The sequence below is a fragment of the Erinaceus europaeus genome, chromosome 12 (assembly GCF_950295315.1).
Source record: "Erinaceus europaeus chromosome 12, mEriEur2.1, whole genome shotgun sequence".
NCBI lineage: Eukaryota > Metazoa > Chordata > Mammalia > Eulipotyphla > Erinaceidae > Erinaceus > Erinaceus europaeus.
The window spans coordinates 67,031,871-67,058,922 of NC_080173.1; the positions used below are offsets into that span (position 1 = coordinate 67,031,871).

Consider the following 27,052-nt stretch of genomic DNA (forward strand, 5'->3'; position numbering starts at 1 on the left):
GATTTAAGCTGCTATGTACATTATTTGTGTAACTTGAAACCAAGATAAAATTTAACAATAAATTTTACTGTTTTCTATTTCATTGTGGATTATTTACATCAGAGATTTATGCATATTTTAACAGGGAAGGTCTGAGGTTTTATGTTTCAAACAAGCTCATAGTGCCAAAGTGACTTGTTTACAGAACCAGTAGCAAAAACTAAATTTCTTTTTTCCCCCTTAATTATATCTGTTCTATCTACTTAACAACAACAAAAAAGGGCCAATCCTCTTATCTGATTTCATGATTTAATAATTACTTCAAAAACAAAATGTCACTAGAGCTCACCCTGTACTCTGACAAACGCCAAATTAATGTGGTCACTTGAAGACTTCAGTGGCACAATAGTATACTGATGTCATTTAGGAATTATCAGAAAGTGGAAGGTTCAATGATTCTATCTGCTCACAAATACTTCTAAAATGAAGAGGATGTTGTTGGTAGGCATCACTCAACTTCCTTTAATTTTAACTTCATTAAGCAGGACGCTTGAGATAATCAGAGTTCAAACGATTCTGACTTAAATGCTTATGATCTGGAAAGTTTAAACTTGAGTTGCTCTTAATGCTGTACAGTCTCATATCTCATTTCAAATATGCAGATACAGGGCATTCATTGGAGATCATTTGGAAGTTTTGTCTGAATCTTTTATAACTTTAAATGGTTTTCATACTGGCCTCAAACACAAACAAAATGAAACAAAACATGAAAGTTTCTACATGTCAAAAAAACAAGTTGATGTACCCCACCTTTCAAACAAGTAAATACCTTTTCCAAACTAAGTATTCCTTAAATACATAAAAGGAACATGTTAGTCAAGCAAATTGAACACAAGATTAAAAAAAAAAATCTAGATATTCTAATCTAGGCACTAGCATAATGCTGCCAGTAAGATTTCTCCAACCATTTCCTTCCCCACAATCTCAAAATTTCTAACTCTCCAAACACTGTAGTAAACAGGCCTATATTTAATAGGAACATCTTAAAGATAAGAAAGTTCTTAGTGTTCATAACATAACCCAATTGTGTGAGCTATAAGTTACCCTTCTTCAATCAAGTAAGGATCAAGTAAATATAACTCAAAGAGAAAAGAGAGGAACTGGGGAAACAGGACCTGCTCTAGTATGTCTATGTACTCAATCTGCATGTACCCACTGTTTGAAAACTTGACTTGCATTCATACAAACTGATCCTGTGCCACATACATATAATGTAGAGCTACAAACTCCGAAGAATTAGAGTGACTGACGTAATTACTGACTTGTATGGGCAGTGTCAGCTGTTCTTTTGAAATGTGCCTGTTTCATCTTTCCTAAGTAGCAGAAGAATGAAAATATAAAGTCGGAAAGGACAAGTCCTTAATCCAGCTGTCTTCACTTATGACCTAACCCTCCCCCTCCAAATCCAACAGTTATAGTTCTATAAAGGGTGGTTAAGGAGAGGGAAGAGTATATGAGTGGGGAATGTGTGCTGAGTTTTAAAATTTTGCTATATAAACATACGCAACTTAGATTTATTAGACGGTTATTAAGAATATGTCTTTTTCAAAGTAGAACTTGGACTATAGTTGGTGTATTACAGCAAAGTCAAGGACTCTGGGGAGGGGAGTGGGTTCAGGTCCTAGAATATGATGGCAGAGGAGGGCCTAGAGGGGGTTAGACTGTTATGTGGAAAACTGAGAAATGTTACACATGCATAGACTACTGTAGCTTTACTGTCATCTGTAAACCATTAATCCCACCAATAAAGAAAAAAAGGTGTTTTTAAACACTGTTGAGCTTCAGCAGATTTAATAATCCTACTATGCATAACCTGTTCACTTACTGATGGTTATGCCCTTTGTAAGCTAAATTCTGATAGAGCCATCAGAAAGGGGTCAAAAGACTAACTAGAAATTTTTATTACAGATAGTCAAGTGTGAAATAACTTGGCCTTTGGCTCTCAAAGGGTTTCTTCTGGAGACTGGAGAGTCTCAGGAGACAAGAAGGAATTGTGCTTCATATCTTTTTCTATCACTAATGAATGCCACACAGTGACATAAAAGCTTTTATTAGCCAGATGAAAACAAGGCAAATAGGAAGATTTTTTTAAATGAGATTAAAATATAAGATATCAATATTTTCACATATTCTATAACCTCACTTCAGTAGCAGGTAATAATGATTAATAGAATCATCTTCCAAGTAAAAAAAAAAGAAAGTAGTTGGCGTCAGCAGTAAATTCAATAATCATGCCTTCAAAATTCTCTTTTGAAATTCCTCGTGTCCTGTGAAAATTTAACCACTATTACTAAATATTAAAATCAACCCTTAAAAATATTAGCAGTACTACATAGAGAAAAAAGCAGAGAGAGTCTATATATAATATTACATGAAAACAGTAAAACTGAATTTTCTAACAATATACTTATGAAACTATAATAACTCTAATATACTCTATGTGCAAACTCCATGTTATACAGCAACTGGTATGAAATTGTATTCCACACATGTATTTGAGCAAATTTTAGAATGTTACTTCTAATGTCTCATTAATTTAGTCTTACACATTTCTTACAAAAAAAAAAATCAGTGTCAGCTACCAAATTATCTGTGAGGCAAAATGAAATTGAAACAGACTAGCTATTCAATATGTAAGTTTAAACTGAAGATTTAAATTTTTAACTGAGATGTTAAACAATATTAAATCTCTGGTGAATGTGGAAGAGAAAACCAGCATAACACAATTTTTCAAATTTATGTCTATTGACATTTACTATAGTACATGAAAGGCATTATCCACAAAAATAAAATCAACAGATTCATAGTAAAATACAACAAACTACATGGTGTGGCTTATGTGGTCTATTAACACAAAATTAGAAATTCAAAATATGGTAAGTATATGACACACGTAGACATATCCATTATAAAGGAAATATTGTCCATCCTTTTTATATCTGGAGCCATGTATTTAAAGCTTAGCTATCAAAAATTAACTAGCTATTACAAGGCAGAGATCAGAAGAACTTCTGTCTGGTAGTATTTCTGAGGAATCTTTCTCCAAATCTTTCCATTTATTTCTCAGCTTTGGGGATTAAGCTGAACTGTCTTGATAAATCGACACAGTCCTAATTGAATAAGAAAGAGTAGATCTTCTCCAATCCCCACTTCTTTAAGATCTATGCCACTTAGCAAGTTCTGAAGGGAGACTTTTGTTTTGATTTGATTTGGTATTGTTGCAGAGCCAGAACGTCACCCATGCATTATTTTATCACTCCTGGGCAAATTTTTCATTCAGATTTAGAGAGATGGAGGAGAAAGGGGAAGAAGAAGAGAAGAAAAAGGAGAAGGGAGAATGGGAAAAGGAGGAGGGAGGAGAGAGGGGAGGGGAAAGGGGGAGAGAAACCAATGGAGCAATCACAGGACAGGAGTTTCAACAGATAGGATCAAATATTTGGTAGGAACTCATGTATTTTAAGTCTGAAAGATTAAAACCCACATTAGATTTACATATTTTATGAGAGATACAAACCACTGTTATGTTCTAGCATCTGTGGTACTGGGGATCAAATCTTGGACCTCCTACACGGAAGTCATGCTCTCTACCCAGCGAGCCAATCACTCAGCTGCTAAATGTTTATTTTTCAAGTAACAAAAATTAACTAGGACATACCACTAAGACAACAGAACCAAGATGAGAAGCCAGAAATTCAAATTCCTAATTCAATATTCTTACTACACTACCTGAGTATTAAATGGGGTTATGCCAATATTATCCATATTTACTTTAGCTGCTCACATAGAAATGAATCACTATAATGATGAAGGGTATGAAGAAGCAGAAAGCTTTTGTTAAAAAAAAAAAAAAAGAGGCGCTGGATGGTGGTGCACCTGGTTGAGTGTACATGTTGCAATGCACAAGAACCCAGGTTTGAGCCCTCGGCCACCACCGGTAGGGGGAAAGCTCTGCAAGTGGTAAAGCAGGGTTGCAGGTGTCTTTCTGACTCTTTCCCTCTCTGTCTCTCCCTTCCTGTAGATTTCTATCTCTATCTAATAAATTAAAAAAGAATAAAGATAATACAAAATTTTTAAAAAAGAAAGTCAATACTAAAAAAAAAAAAAAGAATGAAAAAGAAATTTAAGGAAATCTATGAAAGATAAGAAACCATCCCATGTTTACTTCACTAAAAACAATCCACTAGTTTAGAAAGGAACTTTATTACCAATTTTTCATATCCAGAAAATTACAGACATCTGTTTTAATCTTACTGTTTCTTGTTTGTGATCACAACATAATGTGTACAAATTAATTGTTTTGTTTTGGGGGCCAGGTGGTGGCACACCTAGTTAAGTGCACTTAGTACTAAGTGCAAGGATACGCTCAAGGATTCCCACCTGGAGGAGGAAGCCTCACAAGCAGCGAAGCAGGTTTGCAGGTATCTATGTTTCTGTCTCCCTCTCTATCTTCCCCTCCTCTCTCCATTTCTCTCTGTCCTATCCAATAAAATGGAAAAAATGGCCGCCAGGAGAGGTGGATTCATAGTGCCGGCACTGAACCCCAGCAATAACCCTGAAGAGAGAAAGAGGGAGGGAGTGAGGTGGGAGGGAGAGAGAGAGAGAGAGAGAAGGAAAGAAGGTTCTCAAACAACAATAATTTTGTTTTTATTCAAATGTAATGCATAATATAAACATACTGATAAAACTGCATTTAGTCATTTTTAATTTAGAAAGCAGTATGAAGCTTAATTCATTAGCTTAACCACTGAGGAAATGCGGACTGACAAACTCCTGCTGAAAACTTAACACAAAATAATAAGACATGCTTTAGCACCCAAAGTAATTTTTCATAGAAGCTATTATTATTTATAAATGATCAAAATATAGAGCAACCCAAATAGCTCACCTAGATAGTGTGGATGTTTTTGCCACTCAACCAGGTTTGAGTTCAGCTCCCAGCACACAGGGACATGCTTTACTGCTGTGGTGTCTTTCCTGATCTGCCTCTGTGTCTATATCTGTCTCTGTCTTTCTATATGAAAACATCAGCTCAAAGCTGTGAAGTCCCGGTAACAATCATATAAATATGACAGACATATGACTTTTCCAATCCTCTACTCTTTGACTGAAAATGGATTCTGTTTGAATGAGTGACTGCTCAACCAAATGATTTTCTAGCACTCCTCTCGCTTTGCTCAAAGTATGCTGCAGTAGTTAGACAACAGCTGCTGCTAACAGTCCTTATTTCCTCGGAGTGCTGCTTCAAGGGCTACAACACGGAAGTGTAAATACATCTGTCTATTACAATTTGTAGTTCTACTGGCCTTGTGTATGTCTTATAGTAAGACAGATGGTCCCTGACACTGCATAGGCTTTCAGGGATATATAATTCCAAAAATAAGAAGACAGATGTGGAACATAATAGTAAGCACACATTCTATTGCCTGAAGATTTGAATTGAGGCTTCTCAGTCTGGTTATTTAAATATAGAATCCTAAGCAATTTATAGAAACCTCTGCACTACCTGTGTACCTTTTATGCTTATGTATCTATGCCAAAGACCTCTGACATGGAGGGAAGGCTTCTGATCTAATATAAGTATATATAAATTACTAGATATATTAACAGTTATATAAGAAACAGTCATGGAATTTACATGGGGATGAATCTGCTCTGTTTCCTTTCAAAATACTTCATGCCAAATACTTCTTGTTAATTTTAATATTTTAATGCAATGTCAAGGATTCAACTCAGGGCCACATGTACATACCAAGTCACAAAACCACCTCCCCAACCCAATTTTTTCATTGACACTAGAGAGAGACACATAGAGACAGAGGTATGTACCAGAGCATGGTCCTTTATTTATTTGTTATCCAAAGCATTGCTCAGCTCTAGCATATGGTGGTGCTCTGGGACCTTGAAGCCAAAAAAAAGCAAAAAAAAGCAAGCCATAGATTGTTAGTCCCTGGTAGCACACCTTGTTCAGCACAGACATTAGAGTACGCAAGGACCTGATTCTAGTCCCTGGTCCCCATCTTCAGGGGGAAAGCTTCAAGAGTGGTAAAGCAGGGCTGCAGGTGTCAATCTGTCTCTTTCCTTTTTTCCCTCCCCACCCCCTCTCAATTTCTCTGTTTCTATTCAATAATAAGTAAGTAAATACAGGTTAAAGAGAGAGAGAGATTGGTGGTCCTACACAGGATGAGCTCCAGTGATAACACTGGTATAAACAAACAAACAAACAAACAAACTAGGAAAGATATTTCATCAAGTATAAATAGGAATAAATTAAAATTCAAGACCAAAAAGAGACAATAAAAAATCCATTTGTTCTTCATTGTAGTGACCTTAATGTAGCAATAAAATTCTCAATAAGCAAAATAAAATTTAATAGAAACAATGCACTTGAGCTAATTATAGTCTTCAAAATTAAGCATAACAAAAAAAAAGTTAAATAAGTACAGATTTCCAAATTAAATAGAATAAAATATAATGATATGAAATATCTGGAATTCACTTCAAATCTCAACATATGTCAAAAATGGAAATTAAAGGAATATATTTAATCCTTGCAAAACAAACATTACTTCTGATACAGTGAAATATGTGTTTCTATGTAAAAGTCAAAGTTTTAAGAAAATAAACAACAAATTATACTCTGAAAATTCTATAATGAAATGTTTGATAGGCTCATTGTAAACAGCTAATAAGGAAAGTCACGGGGGCCGGATGGTAGTAGACCAGGTATAAGAAGCTCAAGGACCAGCACTAGGATCCCAACTCAAGCCCCCGACTACCCACCTGCAAGCATCCGCTTCACAAGTGGTAAGTCAGGTCTGCAATTGTCTATCTTTCTCCCTCTCTATCTAGTCTTCCTCCATTCTCAGTTTCTCTCTGCCCTATCAATATATATATATATATATATGAATGAATGAAAAAATGGCCTCCAGGAGCAGTGGATTCATAGTGTAGTCACTGAGCCCCAGTATGAATCTTAGAGGCAAATAAAAAGGGAAAGTCACAATTGCAATTTCAGAGTATAGTAAAGTATCCATAAGAAAGGGTGTTGATGGGTCAGGCTGATAGTTGCCATGCACCTGGATGAACTGAGAGCTCAGACACTGCATGGGAGGTGCCAGGGCCACAGAGAAGCTTCCAGTAATGTGTTATCTTCCCTTTGCTCTGTATGAAAAGCAGTCCCCAGTCACTAAAATCATGTATGACTGAGGTTCAGCTCCACAAACAAACAAAATAAAAATCTTAATGCCTTAGAGTACTAAGTCTTTAAATATAGTAATACCCAAGTATAAATTATGACCTACTGTCGTCAGTCACTGTGGTCACTCTGTTAATATAGTCTGTGTTAATTGGGAAAAAGGAAAAGGATAGACTATTTTTGATGCACTAAAGCTATCTCACTAAAATACAGTTCATTACAAACAAAAAATTGTATCTGAAAAAAACTTTTGCAGTTCTGTTATGGTTATATAAAATTTTGTCTCTAGAAACCACATGTTGCAATGTGTAGGAATAAAAAAATTCAGCAAATACACACACACACACACACACACACACACACAGTGCTAGAAAGTAAAGGGACTAGTATGAAGACTAAGGACCTGCACAAAGATCACGATTCTAACCCCAGGGTCCCCACCTGCAGTGGGGTCACTTCATAAGTGGTGAAGCAAGTCTACAGGTGTCTGTCTTTCCCTCGGCATCGTCCCCTCTGCCCCCTCAACTTCTCTCTGTCCTACCAAAAAGAAAAAAAAAGAAAAAATGGCCATATGAGCAGTGGATTCTTAGGGCAGGCACAGAGCCTCAGCAATAACCCAGGAGGAAAAAATAAATAGAAAGAAAGAAAGAAAGAAAGAAAGAAAGAAAGAAAGAAAGAAAGAAAGAAAGAAAGAAAGAAAGAGGAAAGGGAAGGGAAGGGAAGGGAAGGGAAGGGAAGGGAAGGGAAGGGAAGGGAAGGGAAGGGAAGGGAAGGGAAGGAAAGGAAAGGAAAGGAAAGAAAAGGCAAATCTGGAAAACACCAGAGAAAGCAAGGCACTGTTTCCCTTATCAGACAGAAGAAGAGAAGGACACTTGGATATATTAATAGATGTAAGTGTGGCTTAGAAAGGACATGAAAGCAGCAACAGAAAAAATGGGAAGAAAAAAACACAAAAAAACCCAGATAAATAGATAGCCAGATATAGATATAAAGTCAACCCAAATCTGTGACTATGGAAGAACTACTTCAGTTTCCAGTGGAGTGGCAGATGCGTTATGGAATGATACTATTATTTTATAATTATATAAATCAATATTAAATCACTAATAAAAGGAAAATAGTGTGTATGTATGCATGCATGCTTATAGACAAAGTGAGAGACTGTGTAAAAGAAGTAAGTCAAATAGATTAAACTGTTTCCAACTATGACACTATCTCCCCAGATAATACCTTGGGTCCACCTGCATGTTAGCTGTCAGGCTCAGGCAAAAACTAGTAAAGTCATGGACCCTTGGAATATACCTAAAACAGACCTAATAGCTTTTTCCAAAATGGAGACCCCAAATCTTCATCTGCAATATTTTTGCCCTTAGGTTCATAATTAGTCAACAATTTGTTTGACTTTATATCTTAACTCTTTTACAGCCACAAGGTTCCAGATGCTGCCATGATGCCAGCCTGAATTCCCTGGGCAGATGACTCCACCAATGTGTGGAGTTGTGGTGGTAGGAACTGTGTGGAATTGTACCCCTATTATCCTATGATCTTGTCAATATTTCCATTTTATAAATAAAAAAAATAGATTCAACTGTTAACATTAGGGAAAACTGGGTATTCATGAATACCTTTTACTGATTCTGCAACTATGTTTATATCTGAAGCTATGTCAATATTTAAAAATAAGCACTAAGAGAAAAATATTAGTTATTTGCTAAGCATTTCAACATAGGGCATGCTAATAATAATGCAAGATTTTAGAACAAAAAAATTGAGAACTGAAAACAAAAGTCAAAGTATGATATATGTATTTGTAACAATATTAATCTCAAAGTACATGACTCAAATATATACTTCCTAATTCATTACTAATTATTAAATTGTAATGTAATGAAACACAATATATAAACTCACTAAAAATAAAGAATTGTGATAAAATTTTTGAACAGGATAAATAAAATTTATCTAAGTTAACAAAATCTAGTTGCTAAGAAGAAATTCATCCTTTATGCTGAAACCAACATAAGATTTTCCTTAAAACTATTTGAATATAGAATTTTAAGACAACTATTCTATTTCAAATTAGGTTAAACCTCAGGTATACATATTGATGAAAATACGTCATTTACATTCAAGCCCCAGGTCCCAACTACAGGGGAGAAATTCACAAGCAGTAAAGCAGTACTGCAAGTCTCTCTTTCTCTCCCCTTCTCTATACCTTCATTTCACTCTCAATTTCTATAATACTAATACTAATACTAATACTAATACTAGTAATACTGCCCAGAGTGGTGGATTCATGGAGGAGGAGGAGGAGGAAGAGGAGGGGGAGAAGAAAAAGGAGAAGGAAGAGGAGTTTGCCTATAAGCATATATTTTCTCATACAAAGAAATTCCAGAGTACTATAATTGACTTTTGCAAAACACTTTCTTTTCTTTGTCAAATATTTTTAGTCCTTTCTAGCACTTTTAAATTTCATTGATTTTTATTTTGATAGGACAGAGAGAACTGCGGGGAGGGGGGGAGAGGGAGAGAGAAAGACAGACACCCAAAAGACTTCTTCAACACTTGGAATGCTTCCTTCCTGCAGGTAGAGACCAGGAGCTTGAACCTGAGTCCTTGAGCATGGTAACATGTGTGCTCAAGCAGGTATACTATGGCCTGGCCCCAACAATTAATTTTCAAGAAGTGACACTATTATATTCCTAACAGGTAGAAAAAAACTAAGTATCTACATAACAAATGAGTTGTACAAAATCTTTAAATTAATGATCAATCTTGAGTAAAGATTAAATTTTGGGAGTCTAACTTTTGAAAACTCCCAATGGTGGTATCATAGAAATAATAACAGATTATTATATATAAATTATATGTCAACAATGATTTTTAAAATAAAAAAGTACTGGAAATCTGGCTGTCATCTAAAGCTGTCTCCTCAGTATCTATTTCACTCAAAATTTGTATAATTATATATCGAGATTATGTCCACAGATACAGAAAAATAAAACTCTACCTTTAGAGAAAGCCACAAGGTATATATGACTAAGTGGAGAGTTGGGTGGTAGCAAAGTGGGTTAAGTGCAGGTGATGCAAAGAACAAGGACCAGCATAAGGATCCTGGTTTGAGCCCCCAGCTCCCCAATGGCAGGGGAGTCACTTCACAGGCGGTGAAGCAGGTCTACAGGTGTCTATCTTTCTCTCCCCCTCTCTGTCTTCCCCTCCTCCCTCCATTTCTCTCTGTCCTATACAACAACGACGACAACAAAAGTAACTACAACAATAAAACAACAAGGGCAACAAAAGGAAATAAATAAATATTTTTAAAAAAAAGACTAAGTAGATGGGTCTGGTTTTCATTAGGTAATATCAGGCTCACAACTTCTCACTGTTCTTTTTCCTCCAGGAATGTGTGTACATGGCTGTAGTTTATTTGTGTTATGTACATTGTCAGTTACTATAAGTCTTACGATGTGTTGGAAGTGAAAGAAATAATCAAAACCATTGAAAAGAAAAAAATATGTTTTATTTTTATGTTTCAATTCTTTAAAATAGTTAAAGTATCAAATATGAGTTCTTACCCTGTGCGTTTGGTGATGGTCCCCAATGTCATAGGTTGCTTGATTTGGGCAAGAGGCATCAATACCATCAAGCTGGGGAGAGGAGACAGTCGAGGGTTTCCAGGGTTGTTGTTGGCAAAATTGTTGTAGGAATCCTGGCTGTTTAGTTTTCCTATGGAGGGAAAATAAAGAAATGTATCACCAAGGGGTGTTTCCTTATCTCCTAAGATTTACACTTGCTCCCCTAACCATTTTTTTAAAAGTTATCAGTGGCAGAATGGGATAAAAAAGAATTATATTTATATGAATGAGACGCCAAAGGACAGTAATATGCTAGAAACTCCATGAATGACTTGATTACAGAGACATCAGTTTTTGAATGAAGAGTAGCAAATTCTACAGATACTAAATGGCTATACAAATAATCAGTATGACATGAAGTTATAACTTGATAATGATGACCAGTATGATAAGTAAAAACATAGCCTTGATCCCAATACTTATATTACCTTCTAAAATAAAAATAAAAAAATCAACATATTTTTCTTTTTTATCTCAGGTACTTATTTCAAAATAAAAAGATAGTCATTATGGCTCACTAACAACCAAGTAAAATATGATTTGTGGGGTCAGGTGGTGCCACACCTGGTTACAATGCGCTAGGACCCAGATTCAAGCCCCCGGCCCCCACCTGCTGGGGGAAAGCTTCACAAGTGGTGAAACAGTGTTGCAGGTGTCTCTCTGTCTCTCTCTTACTGCCTTCCCTCGCAATTTCTGGCTGTATCTGTCCAATTAATAAACAAAAATAATTATATATATATATGATTTGCATGGTAGGGGAGATTAGCACTAATGGTTATGCAAAAAGGTTCTCATGCCTGAAGCTCCAAATTTCCAGGTTCCATCCCCATATGCCAGAGCTGAGCAGTGTTCTGATTAAAAAAGAAAAGAATAGAAAAAAATGAGAAAGATTTACAAGAAAATAAGTAACTCACAGCTCACCAGTAAGCCAAACTTGTCCTATACATTTGCGTTTTCTCACTTGTCAAAGCCTTCCAGACTGTTCTATAAATACTATCATAAAGTATGGAGCATCTTGGGTCTATCTTATACAAGCATCTGCAATTTACCTACTCATGTTCCAGTATGTATCAATAGTTCTTTCCTCTTTACTCATTTTTTCCCTTTCTTTCTCTTTCTTTCTTTCTTTCTCTTTCTTTCTTTTCTTTCTTTCTTTCTTTTCCTTTCTTCCTTCCTTTCTTTCTCTCTTTCTTTCTTTCTTTCTTTTTACCAGAGCACTGCTCAGCTCTGGTTTATTATGGTGGTGTTGAGGGTTAACACCAGTTGTGCCTTTGGTGCCTTAAGCTTTAAAGGCCTTTTGTTACTTCCCTTCCCTCAATCACTTTAAGTCTTAAAAAAAAGTAAGGACTACAAAAGCTGGGTATGGGCAAGAGAATGGCACAGTATAATTGTGGTCTCTTTGGTCAATACCAGTCCACCCCATCATATGGGAGTCTAGTCAGGGAATCCACAAAGATATGATGTGCCTAGACTTCTAATAGATCTCTGTCTCCACCATCACTGGTCACTTCCATCAGGAACATCATCATAAGCCCTCTTGTGGGCCCCTCCAGGACCTGGCCCTCACTCACTGTAAGGAACAATGGTAGGGATTACCCCACTCTCTGAAGGGAAGATAGGTCAACCTACTATGCCACTTCAGGAAGACTGGTCCTGAAGTGAATGCAGCCTAGAATGTTCCCGTCTGTTGACAGTGGGCTGCAAGGTCAGGCTGACAGGGACTAAGAGGTTACTCAGGCTGCAGTGCTAAACATGAATGTATATGGGCCCAAGGTCAGATCGATGGGGTTAAGTCACTGGCATTTATAAAATTCCCTCATATTTGGGAGCTACTCTCTGCCCTAATCTAGCTTTCTAGTCTTATTCTCAACTCTGTCACCATCTTCCCAGACATACATACAAATATATATATACATATATATCTTCCAGGATTATTGCTGGGGCTCGGTGCCTGCACTATGAATCCACTGCTCCTGGAGGCTATATTTTCTTTCGTTGCCCTTGTTATTTATTTTTGTTGTTATTGTTATTGCTGTCATTGTTATTGGATAGGACAGAGAGAAATTGAGAGAGGAGAGGAGGACAGGCAGGGGGAGAGAAAGATAGACACTAGCAAACCTGCTTTACCGCTTGTGAAGCAACCCTCCTGCAGGTAAGGAACCAGGGACTGGAACTGGGATCCTTCCGGCAGTCCTTGCACATTGCAGCATGTGCACTTAACCTGCTGAGCTATCACCCCCTTTCAGATAATATTTTTAGCCCACCTGTATGTTAGCTATCATATTCAGGCAAAAATTACTAAAGTAATGGGCCCCTTGGAACATACCTAAAATATACTTCTTAGCATTTTCCCATACAAACACCCCTAATTTCATCTGTTCTATTCCTACCTTTGGGTTCCTGTTTATTAAGCAATGTGTTCTGCTTTATATCGTACCACCTTTCAGCCACCAAGCTTCAGATGCTACTATGACACCACACTGACTTCCCTGGGCAGACAACCTCACTAATGTGTCCTGGAACCTCACCTTCCCAGAGCCCTACCCCACTAGGAAAAGACAGTAAGAGGCTGGGGATATGGATCAACCTGCCAATGTCCATGTCCAGAGGAGAAGCAATTACAGTAGCCAGACCTTCCATCTTCTGCAACCCATAAAGATCTTTGGTCTGTATTTCCAGAGGGATAAATAGGGAACCTTCCAATAGAAGGGGTAGGACACAGAACTCTGGTGGTGAAAACTGTGTGGAATTATACCCCCTGTTATCTTACAATCTTGTTAATCATTACTAAATCACTAATAAAATTTTTGAAAGGCTTTTTGCATAACCATTACACTATTTCCCCAGCCTCCTTTTTATTATTATGATCCTATTGTATGGAACTATATAAGTTTGTTTATCCAGTCATTAGTAAAAGAATCCACTTGATTTGTTTCCAGCTTTTAACTCAAAAATAAAATTGCTATAAATACTTGTGTATGTGTTTTTGTTTATTCTTATACATAAATTAGGAATGATCTTCATGGTAAATGAATGTTTGCACAAACATAACAATGTTTAAGAATATAAAAATATCAGCAGCTTTATCAAAGTAGCTAAGCCATTTCATAGTTAGCCAGAAAATTACAGTTCCAATGCTCATCAAAATTTAGTATCCTCATTCCATTTAAACTGTAGATATTTTGGTTTAATTTGGATTTCTGTAGACCAATAAGACTTAGCTTGAGGGGGCTTCATTTGCATTTATCTTAACCACATTTTGGGAAAGTGTCCAAATCTTTTCCTATTTTATAAGTCAGAGTTAATATTTTTAATTTTTATTTATAAAATGGAAATATTGACAAGAATATAGGATAAGAGGTGTACATTTCCACCCTTAATAATGCCCATCCCCAGAGCTCCATATCCAGTCCCTCCCTTGATAGCTTCCCTATTCTTTTTTTTAATTTTTAAAATTTTATTTATTTTCCCTTTTGTTGCCCTTTTTTTTTTTTATTGTTGTTGTCGTTGTTAGACAGACACCTGCAGACCTGCTTCACTCCCTGTGAAGCGACTCCTCTGCAGGTAGAGAGCCAGGGGCTCGAACTGGGATCCTTCCGCTGGTCCTTGCACTTTGTGCCACATGTGCTTAACCCACTGCACGACCACCTGACTCCCAGCTTCCCTATTCTTTATCTCTCTGGGAGTATGGACCCAGGATCATTATGGGGTGCAGAAGGTGGAAGGTCTGGCTTCTGTAACTGCTTCTCCACTGAACATGGGTGTTGGCAGGTCGATCCATACTCCCAGCCTGCCTCTCTCTTTCCCTAGTGGGGCAGGGCTCTGGGGAGGTGGGTCTCCAAGATACATGGTAGGGTTGTTTGCCCAGGGAAGTCAGGTTGGTATCATGGAAAGCAGAACAAATTGTTGACTAATCATGAGCCTAAAGACAAGAATATAATATTGCAGATGAAAATTTGGGATCTCTGTTTTTATTTTTAACATAAATTTTTAACATAAATTATTTTTAACATATTATAGAGGCTGGGCAGTAGCTCACCTGGTACAGTGAACATATCACCATGTGCAAGGACCAAGGATCTAACCCCCCAATCTCTACAGGCAAGAAGAAAACTTCAAATGGTAGAGCAAAGCTGTGTCTCCCCTTCCATCTCTCCCACTTTATTTCTCTCTCTCACTCTATCCTAGAAAGAAAGAGGGAGGGAGAGAGAGAGAGGGAATGAGTGAGAGAGGAAAGGGAAAAGAGACAGAGAAAAGGAAAGTAAAAAATGGCCATTAAATGTGATGGAGTAGTGCAGGCACTGAGTCCCAGAAATAACCTTTGTGACAAAAATAAATAAATTCATGTTATGAAACTCATTTTAACGAGTATAAACTTTTAATATTTATTTATTTATATTTATTCCCTTTTGTTGCCCTTGTTGTTTTTTTATAGTTGTAATTATTATTGTTGTTATTGGTGTTGTTGGATAGGACAAAGAGAAATGGAGAGAGATGGGGAAGACAGAGAGGGGGAGACAAAGATAGACACCTGCTTCACCACTTGTGAAATGACTCCCCTGCAGGTGGGGAGCTGGAGGTTCAAACCAGGATCTTTATGCTGGTCTTTGTGCTTTGCGCCACCTGCACTTAGCCTGCTGAGCTACTGCCCGACTCCCAATGAGTATAATTTTATGATACTCTCATGTTAAGTGAGATAAGTCAGACAGAGAAGGATGAATATGTGATGTTCTCACTAACAGACAGAAGTTGAAAATCAAGAACAGAAAAGAAAATACTAAGCAAGAAAGAAAGAGGGAGGGAGAGAGAGAGAGCAGAACTAAGCAGAACTTGGACTGGAGTTGGTATATTGGTATATTGCATCAAAGTAGAAGACTGGGGTGGGGGGAGGTGGCTCAGGTCCTGGAAGACAAGAGCAGAGGAGGGCCTAGCAGGGATTGAATTGCTATGTGAAAAACAGAAATGTTACACATGTACAGACTACTGTATTTTACTGTCAACTGTAAACCATTAATCCCCCAATAAAGAGATTAAAAATAATATTATGACACTCAGTACATACATACAATAAAGACTGCTATCAGGACACTTTTGTCATCGAAAAGAAAGTTGACAGCCATTAATAGTCTCTTTCTTTGTCATGTTTTCAGTCTTTGACAAGCAATCTCCTTTCTACATTATGAATTTTCAAAGTCTGAATGTTTCTTATAGATGCAAATAAACAAAAATTCTGTAACTGCTACTTTAACTTAGCAAGTTTTTAAGGCTCAGTAAGATTAGGGGATTATTCATTTTTATAGTTAAATAGTATTCTATTGTTCAGATATACCACTTTTTAATTTATTCATTCATTAGTTGATGAAAAATTGGCTTGTTTCCACACTGTGCCTATGATGAATAATGTTTCTATGAACTTATTGCACAGGACTGTCATTTGACATGGGGAGCTGGCAGTGTGGACCACCTGGGATTCAATGGCTTGAGCTGGTTTTTTCAGAGACAAGCAGAGAGATAAGAGGAAAGAAGGAGAGACACCACAGCAACTAAACTTCCCCCAGTGTGGTAAGGCCTTGAATGTGGGTGTTGTTCATGGCAAAGAGATCACCCTCCCAGGTGAGCTATTTTGCTCTAGTCTTGCTGTGTCTCCATGTCTGTCTGTCTCTGTCTCTGTGTCCCAGGCATGACAGTCTCTTTGCATAACTATTATGCTATGTACTCCACCCACCCAGTTTAACACATTTTTTTTGTTATTATCCTTATTTATTGGATAGAGACAAACAGAAATCGAGAGGGAAGGGGATAATAGAGAGGAAGGCAGAAAGAGAGACACCTGCAATAATGCTTCACCACTCTTGAAGCTTTCCTCCTGCAGATGGGGACTGGAGAATCAAACCCTGGTCCTTGTGTACTAAAATATGTGCACTCAATCAGGTGTGCTAACAACCGCCCCCCAGTTTAAGACTTTTTAAAATGTATATTTGAAACCCACCATCAAAGTACTAGTATTTCTAGATTACTGTACACTGGACTCCATCCACTGTTTTTTTTATATTTGCTTGTTTTTTTCTCTTTGCCTTTTTTGCCTCCAGAGTAAATGCTGGGGCTCGGTGCCTGCACTACAAATTCACTGCTCCTGGAGGCCATTTTTTGTTGCCCTTGTTGTTTTATCATTGCTGTGGTTATTATTATTGTTGTTATTGATGTCATTGTTGGATAGGACAGAGAGAAATGGAGAGAGGAGGGGAAGACAGAGACGGGGAGAGAAAGACAGACACCTGCAGACCTGCTTCACCGCTTGTGAAGTGACCCCCCCCGCTGCAGGTGGGGAGCCGGGGGCTCGAAGCGGGATCCTTGCCCACTGGCCCTTGCACTGCACCATGTGCGCTTAACCTGCTTGCTCCCACCCGACCCTTTGCATCCACTGCTTAACTGCCCCTTTTCCTCCCTTTCTGATGAACTCAGAAGAACACAATTCATATCAATGTTTTCTTCTAGTTGTCTTATAATTTTAGTTCTAAACATAAGTCTCTGATCCACTTTGAGTTAATTGAGAAAAGTGAAAAAAGAGGGAGTCGGGCTGTAGCACAGCGGGTTAAGCGCAGGTGGCGCAAAGCACAAGGACCGGCATAAAGATTCTGGTTGGAGCCCCCAGCTCCCCACCTGCAGGGGAGTCACTTCACAAGTGAAGCAGGTCTGCAGGTGTCTGTCTTTCTCTCCTCCTCTCTGTCTTCCCTCATCTCTCCATTTCTCTCTGTCCTATCCAACAACAACGACATCAGTAATCACAACAATAAAACAACAAGGGCAACAAAAGAGAATTTAAAAAAAAAAAAAAGAAAACTGTTTTAAAAAAAGTGTAAAAAGGGTTACAATTCAGTGTTTTGAATGTTGAATATACACATACTCCCAACTCATTTCATGAAAATATTATTCTTGGGCAGGAGTAGATAGCATAATGGTTATGCAAAGAGACTCTCATGCCTGAGGCTCCAAAGTCCCAGGTCCAGTCCCCCGCACCACCATAAGCCAGAGCTGAGCAATGCTCTGGTAAAAAATAAAAAAATAAAATAAATTAAAAAAAATATATATATATATGTGTGTGTGTGTGTGTGTGTGTGTGTGTGTGTATAATTCTTACCCACATGAATGGATTGTCCTGCACTCTTACTGAAAAACAAATGACAGGGCTGGGTGGTGGCACACCTGGTTGATCACACATGTTACAATGTGCAAGGACCAGATTCAAGCCCCCAGTTCCCATCTGCAGGGAAGTCACTTCACAGGCGGTGAAGCAGATCTGCAGGTGTCTATCTTTCTCTCCCCATCTCTGTCTTCTCCTCCTCTCTCATTTTTCTTTGTTCTATCCAACAACGATGACATCAATAACAACAACAATAATAATAACGACAACAACAATAAAAAAATTAAGGGTGGGTGTAGAGAGCAGAATGGTTATACAAAGAGACTCTCATGCCTGAGGCTCAAAAGTCTCAGGCTGAATCTCCCACAGTACCATAAGCCAGAGCCAAGTAGTGCTCTCTTGGAAGGAAGGAAGGAAGGAAGGAAGGAAGGAAGGAAGAAAAAAAAAGAAAGGGCTCATCATTTTACTTGTTTCTCATGTTGGGACTTAACAACTCAATTAATCAACAACTGATGACTTTCTCCCTTTATTTTTCTTTCTTTCCTTCTGTATTGTGTATATAGAGAGAAATTGAGAGGGAAGAAGATAGTTAGCGAGAGAGAAAGACACAGTTGCTGCACTGCTTCAACTATCACAGAAGCTCACCCCTTCAGATGAGGACTCGGGGGTCCTTGTGTACTCAGCTAGCTGTGTGACCACCTGTCCCCTAAAGCTGGTGATTTCTAAAAACAGTATCATGTGAGCCACTGCCAAGTCCAGCCCAAATCACTGAAAATGATACCTTAAAAAAATCAATCTAACCCCTTCTTAGTCAACTTTTCTCTTTTTTGGTAAATATTTTATTTACGTATTCATTTATTGGATAGACAAAAGAAATTAAGAAGGGGAGATAGAGACAGAGAGACACCTGCATTCCTATTCTACCACTTAAGAAGCTTTTGCCTTGCAAGTGGGGCCTGGGTGCTCTTATGTATTGTAGTGTGTGCGCTCAACCAGGTAAGCCACCACCTAACCCCTTATTCAACTTTTTTCCAAGGGAGAATAATGACTAAGAGGCATCTCTGTCACAGACGATAATCATTCATCAGAGAAACTACAGACAGAAAAAGGAACAGCGAAAAATCACATTAAGTTCCTTTAACTTTAAAGACAGCCAAATTGTAGTTTGCAGTCTTTCTTCTCTAAGACCCACCCTATCATAGGGATAACAAAGACAGTATTCAGAATGTATACAATGTTATACATTATAGGTAATCAGTCATACAATAATACCTACATCATATACCACAGAAACAGCCAACAGGAAAAATAGAATACCATTTGCAACATTTGTTATCTGTGGATTAAAAAATGATTTACAACTGAATTACTCAAACTGATTAATATGACATTCTGAAGACAACACTGACACTGACAGAAGGAGTTGTAAGGCTTATCAAAGACAGCTATGCTAAGGGACGGGAGGTAGCTCATCCAGTAGAGTGCACATGTGTGAAGACCCAGTTTTGAGCCCTCAGTATTGCATCAAGCATAATAGAACGGGAAAGTTTCACAAGATGTGAATTGGTGGTGTGGTGTCCTGCTCATCTGTCTCCCTTCCATTCTGTTTCTGAGATTGAATGGAAAAAAGGAAGGAAGTAAAAGAGATATATTCCACTAGGGAGTGTTGGAATGATGCAGATGTGAAGCCCTGTAAAACCCTGGCAGGGAAGAAAAAGAGAGAAAAGAGGAGAGAGGAGAGGAGAGGAGAGGAGAGGAGAGGAGAGGAGAGGAGAGGAGAGGAGAGGAGAGGAGAGGAGAGGAGAGGAGAGGAAAGGAGGGGAGGAGAGAGAAGGGGAGGGGAGAGAAGGGGAGGGGAGAGAAGGGGAGGGGAGAGAAGGGGAGAGGAGGGGAGAGAAGGGGAGAGGAGGGGAGAGAAGGGGAGAGGAGGGGAGAGAAGGGGAGAGGAGGGGAGAGAAGGGGAGAGAAGGGGAGAGGAGGGGAGAGAAGGGGAGAGGAGGGGAGAGAAGGGGAGAGGAGGGGAGAGAAGGGGAGAGAAGGGGAGGGGAGAGAAGGGGAGGGGAGAGAAGGGGAGGGGAGAGAAGGGGAGGGGAGAGAAGGGGAGGGGGAGGGAGGGAGTGAAAAATAAAAGGAGGAAGAGAGAGAAAGAAAGAAAGAAAGAAAGAAAGAAAGAGGAAGAGAGAGAGAAAGAAAGAGGAAGAGAGAAAGAAAGAGACAAGTAGTTATAATAACACCAAGAAAGATCTCAAATCTGCATTTTAGACCTAAGGTCAGCTCGCACAACTATGTATGACACAGCTAATGAAATTTAAGAACTGTTAAAATGCATACATTTCACAAGTAGTCAAATATTCCTTGAGTGCCTGAGTCTAAGAATGTTGTGAGTACTGCATTCTCTGCTACCATGAAGCTTATGGTTTAATATGCATGAAACAGCAACAATAAAGTGCTAATTGCCTAGTACTAAACATAAGTACACATGGGATCAATTACTTGGAGAAGATTTCATGGAACAGATGGCACATGACCTAGGTCTTGATAGATAGGCACAATATGGGTAAGAGTAAAAGAGGAGAAATATTCTGAACAGGAAAGAAAACATGAAGAGCAAAAGGATGTAAAGGAATGCCACATGTTCAATAGTGAGGGATATCTAAGCAGAGGAGAGGATTATAATGGAGAAGTGTTAGGACTACGAGATGATTTCAAGTTTTGCAAGACCTTTTCAATCAAGGCAGAGAAATAAGAAGTTAGCTAAGTCCTCTAGCAAGGAAACAGTACAGATTTGGAGGCCAAGTTTTATTGATAGGATGAGGATTCTAGTAAAATGAAGTAATTCCCTGAGAATTTCCAAATCATGTAATTTTGTTACCCATGACCTAAAAACCTTGGATGGATTCACAAGTATAAAGGGTGGCGTCAGGACTACAGGGTAAGTTTTCCAACCAATGGAGCAGACTGCTGCTGGTGTTGTCTCTCTCTTTCCTTCACTCCCTCCTTCTCTCACCCATCTCTCTCTATCTCTATCATAATTTTAAAAAGAAAGAGGGAGGGAGGGAAGGAAAGAAGGAAGGAAGGAAGGAAGGAAGGAAAGAAGGAAGGAAGGAAGGAAGGAAGGAAGGAAAGAAGGCAGGAAGGGAGGGAGGGAGGGAGGGAGAGAGGAAGGGAAAGGGGAGGGAATGCCACCACCGGGCATTGTACAAACACCCAGCCCCAGCAACAACTCTGGTGGCAAACAAACAAAAAAGGGTGGTGTCAGAATACTGCCGAAGGTACTTGAGATCTATCCCTCTCTCTTAACTTGCTACTGTACACTCAAGCAATGTCCAAGTGTTGATGGGCATTTACTCCTGGGGTATGTGCTTAAGATGAAACCAATCTCTGAAATCCAGTGATCTGAAAGAATAAAATTAAATTGGGTAGATTTAATGTTCATAAGAATAGGGGAGGTGCCTGCCTCATAATTTACTAGCTACTGGAAGCAATTAAACACAGCTATAATGAATGATATACATATATTTGCCCCCAAGGTTATTGCTAGAGCTCAGTGCCTGCACTATGAATCCACTATTCCTGGAGTCCATTTATTCCCTTTTTAATGCCCTTGTTGTTTATCATTGTTGTTGTTATTATTGTCGTTTTCATTGCTGCTGTTTTGTAGGACAGAGAGAAATCGAGAAAGGAGGGGAAGACAGAGAGGGGGAGACAAAGACACCTGCAGACCTGCTTCACTGCTTGTGAAGCGATCCCCTGCAGGTGGGAAGCCAGGCCTCAAATCCGGATCCCTACACCGGTCCTTGCACTTTGTGTCTTGTGCACTTAACCCACTGTGCTACCACCTGCCCCCCCCCCAAAAAAAAAAGAAATTGCTAATAAAATGGCAAACAACACTGAGGCTCAGGAAAGCAAATTAAAAAAAAAAAAGAGTTACTAACTATAATACTAATGGAGAAGATTCAGAAGAGAGGTGTCAAATCACATAAAATAGAATAAATAAAGGGCCTACATAAAGAAAATTATCAAGGTAACGGGTATAGTATATAGATTTAAGAGCTCTAAGACTGAAAACATTAGCAAGACAAAATACTAAACCCAAAGCAAAGGTTTCATTCAATTATATTCTTTCCATTCACTAATTTGAGGCTCATTCTACTTCAGGATAAATAAACCCAAGGAATTCCTAAAAAAAATTTTAATGGTGAAATGTATATGTGTAAAGCCCCATGTCATAATGAATACATATAATAAACAGGCTAATAAAGACATCTGTAGAAATGTTTTAGGAAGGAAAAGGAAAATGTTTACTACTGTTATCTTAAAATGGAAAAGCTTTAAAAGTTTTATATAGTATATTAATTCTAAATGAAACAAAGAACTTATATTTTCTGACCTTTACTTTTCCAGTAGCAAAGGGAGATGAGAAGTAAATGAACAAGTACATCAGAAGATAGAAAGTGAAAAAATAGTTGAGATGGAAAATGCATTAGTGGACACAAGACCTACATGTAAAAAGATACAAATAAAAATTTAATGTTCAGATTCAATAAATCAAATGCATATAAATAGTATAATGAGCCTGTATTCCATTTATCTATTGTTCAGTCTTATTAAATGACTAAATCCACTTTTTCACTCTCTCTTTTATCATGGATTTTCCTTGGGGGGTAAAATCACTAGAATCTAACAAAAATCTCTCTCTCCCAAGGAAACTAAAGAGCTTCCAGAATAGGGGTAATATCTTACTAACTTGATAGCTCAATAAATGTTTCTAAGTGAATGAAGATATTTTTCTAACATCTAAGAAGTACAGGAGAAAGAGAAAAAAAAAAAGGCCTGTGGTGCATTATACCAAAGCAAAAGACTTTGGGGAGGGAGGGAAGGAAGAAAACTTTGGGGGGCTGGTACATAATAAAATTGTATGCATGTGTCAGTGACTGACCATAAAGCATTAACCACCCCAATAGAAAAAATTAAATAAATAAGTGCAAAAAAGTACTGTGGTCTTTAGGAAAAAACATAACTTTCAAGTGGACTCAAAGTACTTCAGCAGATAGCTGAAAAAAGCACTATTGTGGGGGGTCGGGCGGTGGCGCAGTGGGTTAGGCGCACGTGGCGAAAAGCGCAGGGACCGACGTAAGGATCTCGGTTCGAGCCCCTGGCTCCCCACCTGCAGAGGAGTCGCTTCACGGGCGGTGAAGCAGGTCTGCAGGTGTCTATCTTTCTCTCCCCTCTCTCTCTGTCTTCCCCTCCTCTCTCCATTTCTCTCTGTCCTATCCAACAACAAAGCAACGTCAACAATGGCAATAATAACCGCAACGAGGCTGCAACAACTAGGGCAACAAAAAGGGGGGGGAAATGGCCTCCAGGAGCGGTGGATTCATGGTGCAGGCACCGCGAGCCCAGCAATAACCCTGGAGGAAAAAAAAAAAAAAGCACTATTGTGCTTTTTCTTGTGCTGACTAGCTGAAGAGACCAGATCTTGTCACTTTAAAAATAGATCTTCACAAAATTCCTTATGGCTACAAGTCGTCTAAATTTTCAAGTCAAGATTTGTCATTAAGCATAAATATATCTGTAAATATTATGAGATTTGTTCAACAGAAATAAAGTTATACAATCTCAAGTCTTAGATGTAAATTATATCTTCCCCTCTATCTTAAGATTCAATGTCCCACTGGACAGTGTAGGATACTGTCAGTATTTCTATACTTTATCTTTAAGGTACACATATAATAGTGACTATATATATATATATATATATATATATATATATATATATATGGTGTATTGCACCAAAGTGTAAAAAAAACCCAAAAACTCTCGAGTAGGAGGGAGGGTTCAAGTCCTGGAACATGATGGCAGAAGAGGACCTAATGAGAGCTGAATGAAAATGTGGAAAACTGAGAAATGTTATACATGTACAAACAATGCTATTTTACTGATGACTATAAATCATTAACCGACTAATAAATAAAGAAAAAAGAAAAAGAAAAAAATCTGAGACCCATGAAGAGTCACTGCCTAAATATTAAATTTTTACTAACCATCTTTTATGTTTATCTTTTTTTTTTTCTTAATGTATAAGTAAACAGAATGAGAGAGATTGCTTAATTCCAGTTTTAGTAATGGACTTCTTAAAAACCTTAAGATACATATAATAGTTCACACACCATTATAAATTCAAATCCCAGCTGGGATAAGACCTGCATGTGACAAATGCCATGAGAATGGTTATTCTCACAGTATTTCTGGCACATCCAAACAGAGGAAGTCCCAAAAATCTCATGAGAAAATAAGCTCTTCTAAGACTCTCATCCCAGTTTTTTGGGCTTACTCTATATAGATAAACTTCCATAAGCCTTCAGGCTTTGGCTCTTTATCCAAATCCACTACAGCTTTGTTCCTTTAGAAGTTTACCAGTCCCCAAGATAGATGAAGTTCTCCTAGAGGTGAAGGCAAGAATTCCAACTTCCATTAAAATGGTGTCTAAATAAATGGAAGCAGGAGTTATTTTAAGAAAAGAAAATAGTAATTTAAAAGTCAAAATTTAGAAAACAGCCTATTGATGTCTATAATAATGTTGGTTTATTCTGCTTTCAGTTGTTTATTTGTGTATGGTTATTATGTTTGATAACATTACAACCCAAAACAATGAGCAGTTACAGTGGACACAGGAATTTTATCACTACTCTTCTATCAATATTTGAACGAGTTTGCATTTTTGAAAAAGGACTTACAAAAATAATTTGTAATTTTATTTTTACTTTCTATCTTTTGAATGAAAAACAACCATAGGTACTTTGGGGAAAGGAACCCTCAACATGCATATTAACATACAGTACTACTTGCATGGTATGATCTGACATATTTTCAAAATGCTTATCATCAATGCAATTTTTCCAAAATATTTTTCTCAGATATTATACTGCAAAAACAATGAGGGGGGACATGGATTAAATAGAGAATAAAGGTAAAGTAATAAAATAACAATGGGCTTTGTTGTAGCACCACAGGAACAGCTTATCAGATCAGTTTTGCAAAGAGGAATATTTCCAAAGCAGTCATCATTAACGAACTCACTTCCACATGAGGCAGAAAAAAAAGAAAAAAGAAAAAGAGAAAAGAAAAAGACAGAGTCTGAAAACTCCGGACAAAAGAAATCCCTGCAGACAAAGTAAAAACAAATTAAAAGACCCATTATAAAACACAGATGCTACAAGGAAAATAAACTTTCCAAGATTTACAGGGCTTTGACAAACTCGAACATTTGTGGAAAAGACATCAGTAACAACTCCCAGGTAATGTGGCTGCAAAGCTAGACTCCTTTCTGTTTTATCTTTACCCTTTCTTCAGAAGCTGCCAGGATGGTATTCTTAGCTTCTGAATGTAGTGATGTGAGAACATGAGAATTTGGCAACCTGCCAGCTGCAAGAAATTTCTAAAGCCACAAGATGCTGAAAATTCTGACCATTCTAGATGATGTTAAATTGTCAACTCAATACAAGTCTATTTATCTATGTGCGCACTTTCTTTTAAAGTACAGACAACAAAAGGCACAAATGTTAGTATATGTCTTTACCCCATCCCTGTTAAAAAATTGTCCTGTCCAGCCATACAGGAAGCCAAGGAGAATAAAAGCAGCTAGACTGACATTAAGCAGCAGTCAGGGAGGTGGCTCAATGGTAGAGAACCAGATTTGTGTATGTGAGGTTCTGGGTTCAATCCCTGGCATCATACAAGGCCATGTGGTGCAATGGCCACTTTTTATCTCTTAAAATAATTAATAAAACAACATTAAGCAATTGAAGGGTCAGAGTTGTTGATCAGAAAGTATCTTAAAACAGTACTACATCAATGAGAAAGAAATATTTTTGTTAGACGTTTCCTCTTTTTTTTTTTCCCCTCCAGGATTATCGCTGGGACTCAGTGCCTGCACTACAAATCTACTGCTCCTGTGGCCATTTTTTCAATTTTTTTTTTATATGACAGAGAGAAATTGAGAGGGCAGGGGAAGACATGGAGAGATAAAAGATACCCACAGGCCTGCTTCAACACTTGTGAAGCAAACCCCCTGCAGGTGGGGAGCCAGGCTCTCAAACCGGGATCCTTGCACTTGGTAGTTAACCTGGTGCATCAGCGCCGGGACCCTTGTTATAGATTTTTAGAGATACAAAGTAAGATATTTGCTTAATCCCCCAATAAAGAAATTAGAAAATATATTTGCTAATAGGGATCAGAGGGTATAAAAGTAAAAAAAAAAAAAAGTGGAATAAAGGGAACCAAATAAAGCATTTAAAAGATAAAGAAACATTGTCTTTTGTTGTCTTTAAGAATGCAAGAAAAGGGAAATCGGGCAGTAGCACAGCAGATTAAGCGCATGTGGCGCAAAGCGCAAGGACTGGCATAAGGATCCTGATTCAAGCCCCCCCGGCTCCCTACCTGCAGGGGAGTCCCTTCACAGGCTGTGAAGTAGGTCTGCAGGTCTTTCTCTCCCCCTCTCTGTCTTCCCCTCCTCTCTCCATTTCTCTCTGTCCTATCTAAGAACTATGACATCAATAACAACAACAATAATTACTACAACAACAATAAAAAAGGAGGGCAACAGAAGGGAAAATAAATAAAAATTTTAAAAAAGAATGCAAGAAAAACATAAAACTAAAAAGGATTCACTTGTGTAAAAATATTTTTTTAAAACAGTAAAAGAAAGCCAAAAGAGAGAGAGAGAGAAGCACAACTAAAAAGCACAACTGACCCATGGGAGAGGACTGTTATTAGGTCTGCATTATTGTCTCTTTTCTCTACCCTTATCATTGACAGAGATATTACTCATTTAAGTCTTCCAATTTTCAGGTTTACAATAGGAACTGTCCCACAACTGGGACAGTAATTAGACTTCTACAATAGTATCCAATTCTGGACCCATTTGATATTCACTTAGGCATGATCTCATCTTACCATGTGCAAAGTCCTGGGTTCAAGTCCCAGCACCACATGAACACACCATGGATGGCACTGATGGAGATCCAGAAAAGTTCCAGTGAT

General features: G+C 38.0%; 1 protein-coding gene across 12 annotated transcripts in view; it reads right to left on the minus strand.

Moving 5' to 3' along the window:
- Positions 1-27,052, minus strand: part of BCAS3 (BCAS3 microtubule associated cell migration factor) — a 654,611-nt gene that overhangs the window by 398,894 nt on the left and 228,665 nt on the right. For all 12 annotated transcript variants that reach the window (XM_060203882.1, XM_060203884.1, XM_060203878.1 and 9 more), the window contains exon 16: positions 10,810-10,960. In XM_060203882.1, coding sequence (XP_060059865.1) covers positions 10,810-10,960 — 151 coding nt within the window. The remainder of the gene's footprint in view (positions 1-10,809; positions 10,961-27,052) is intronic.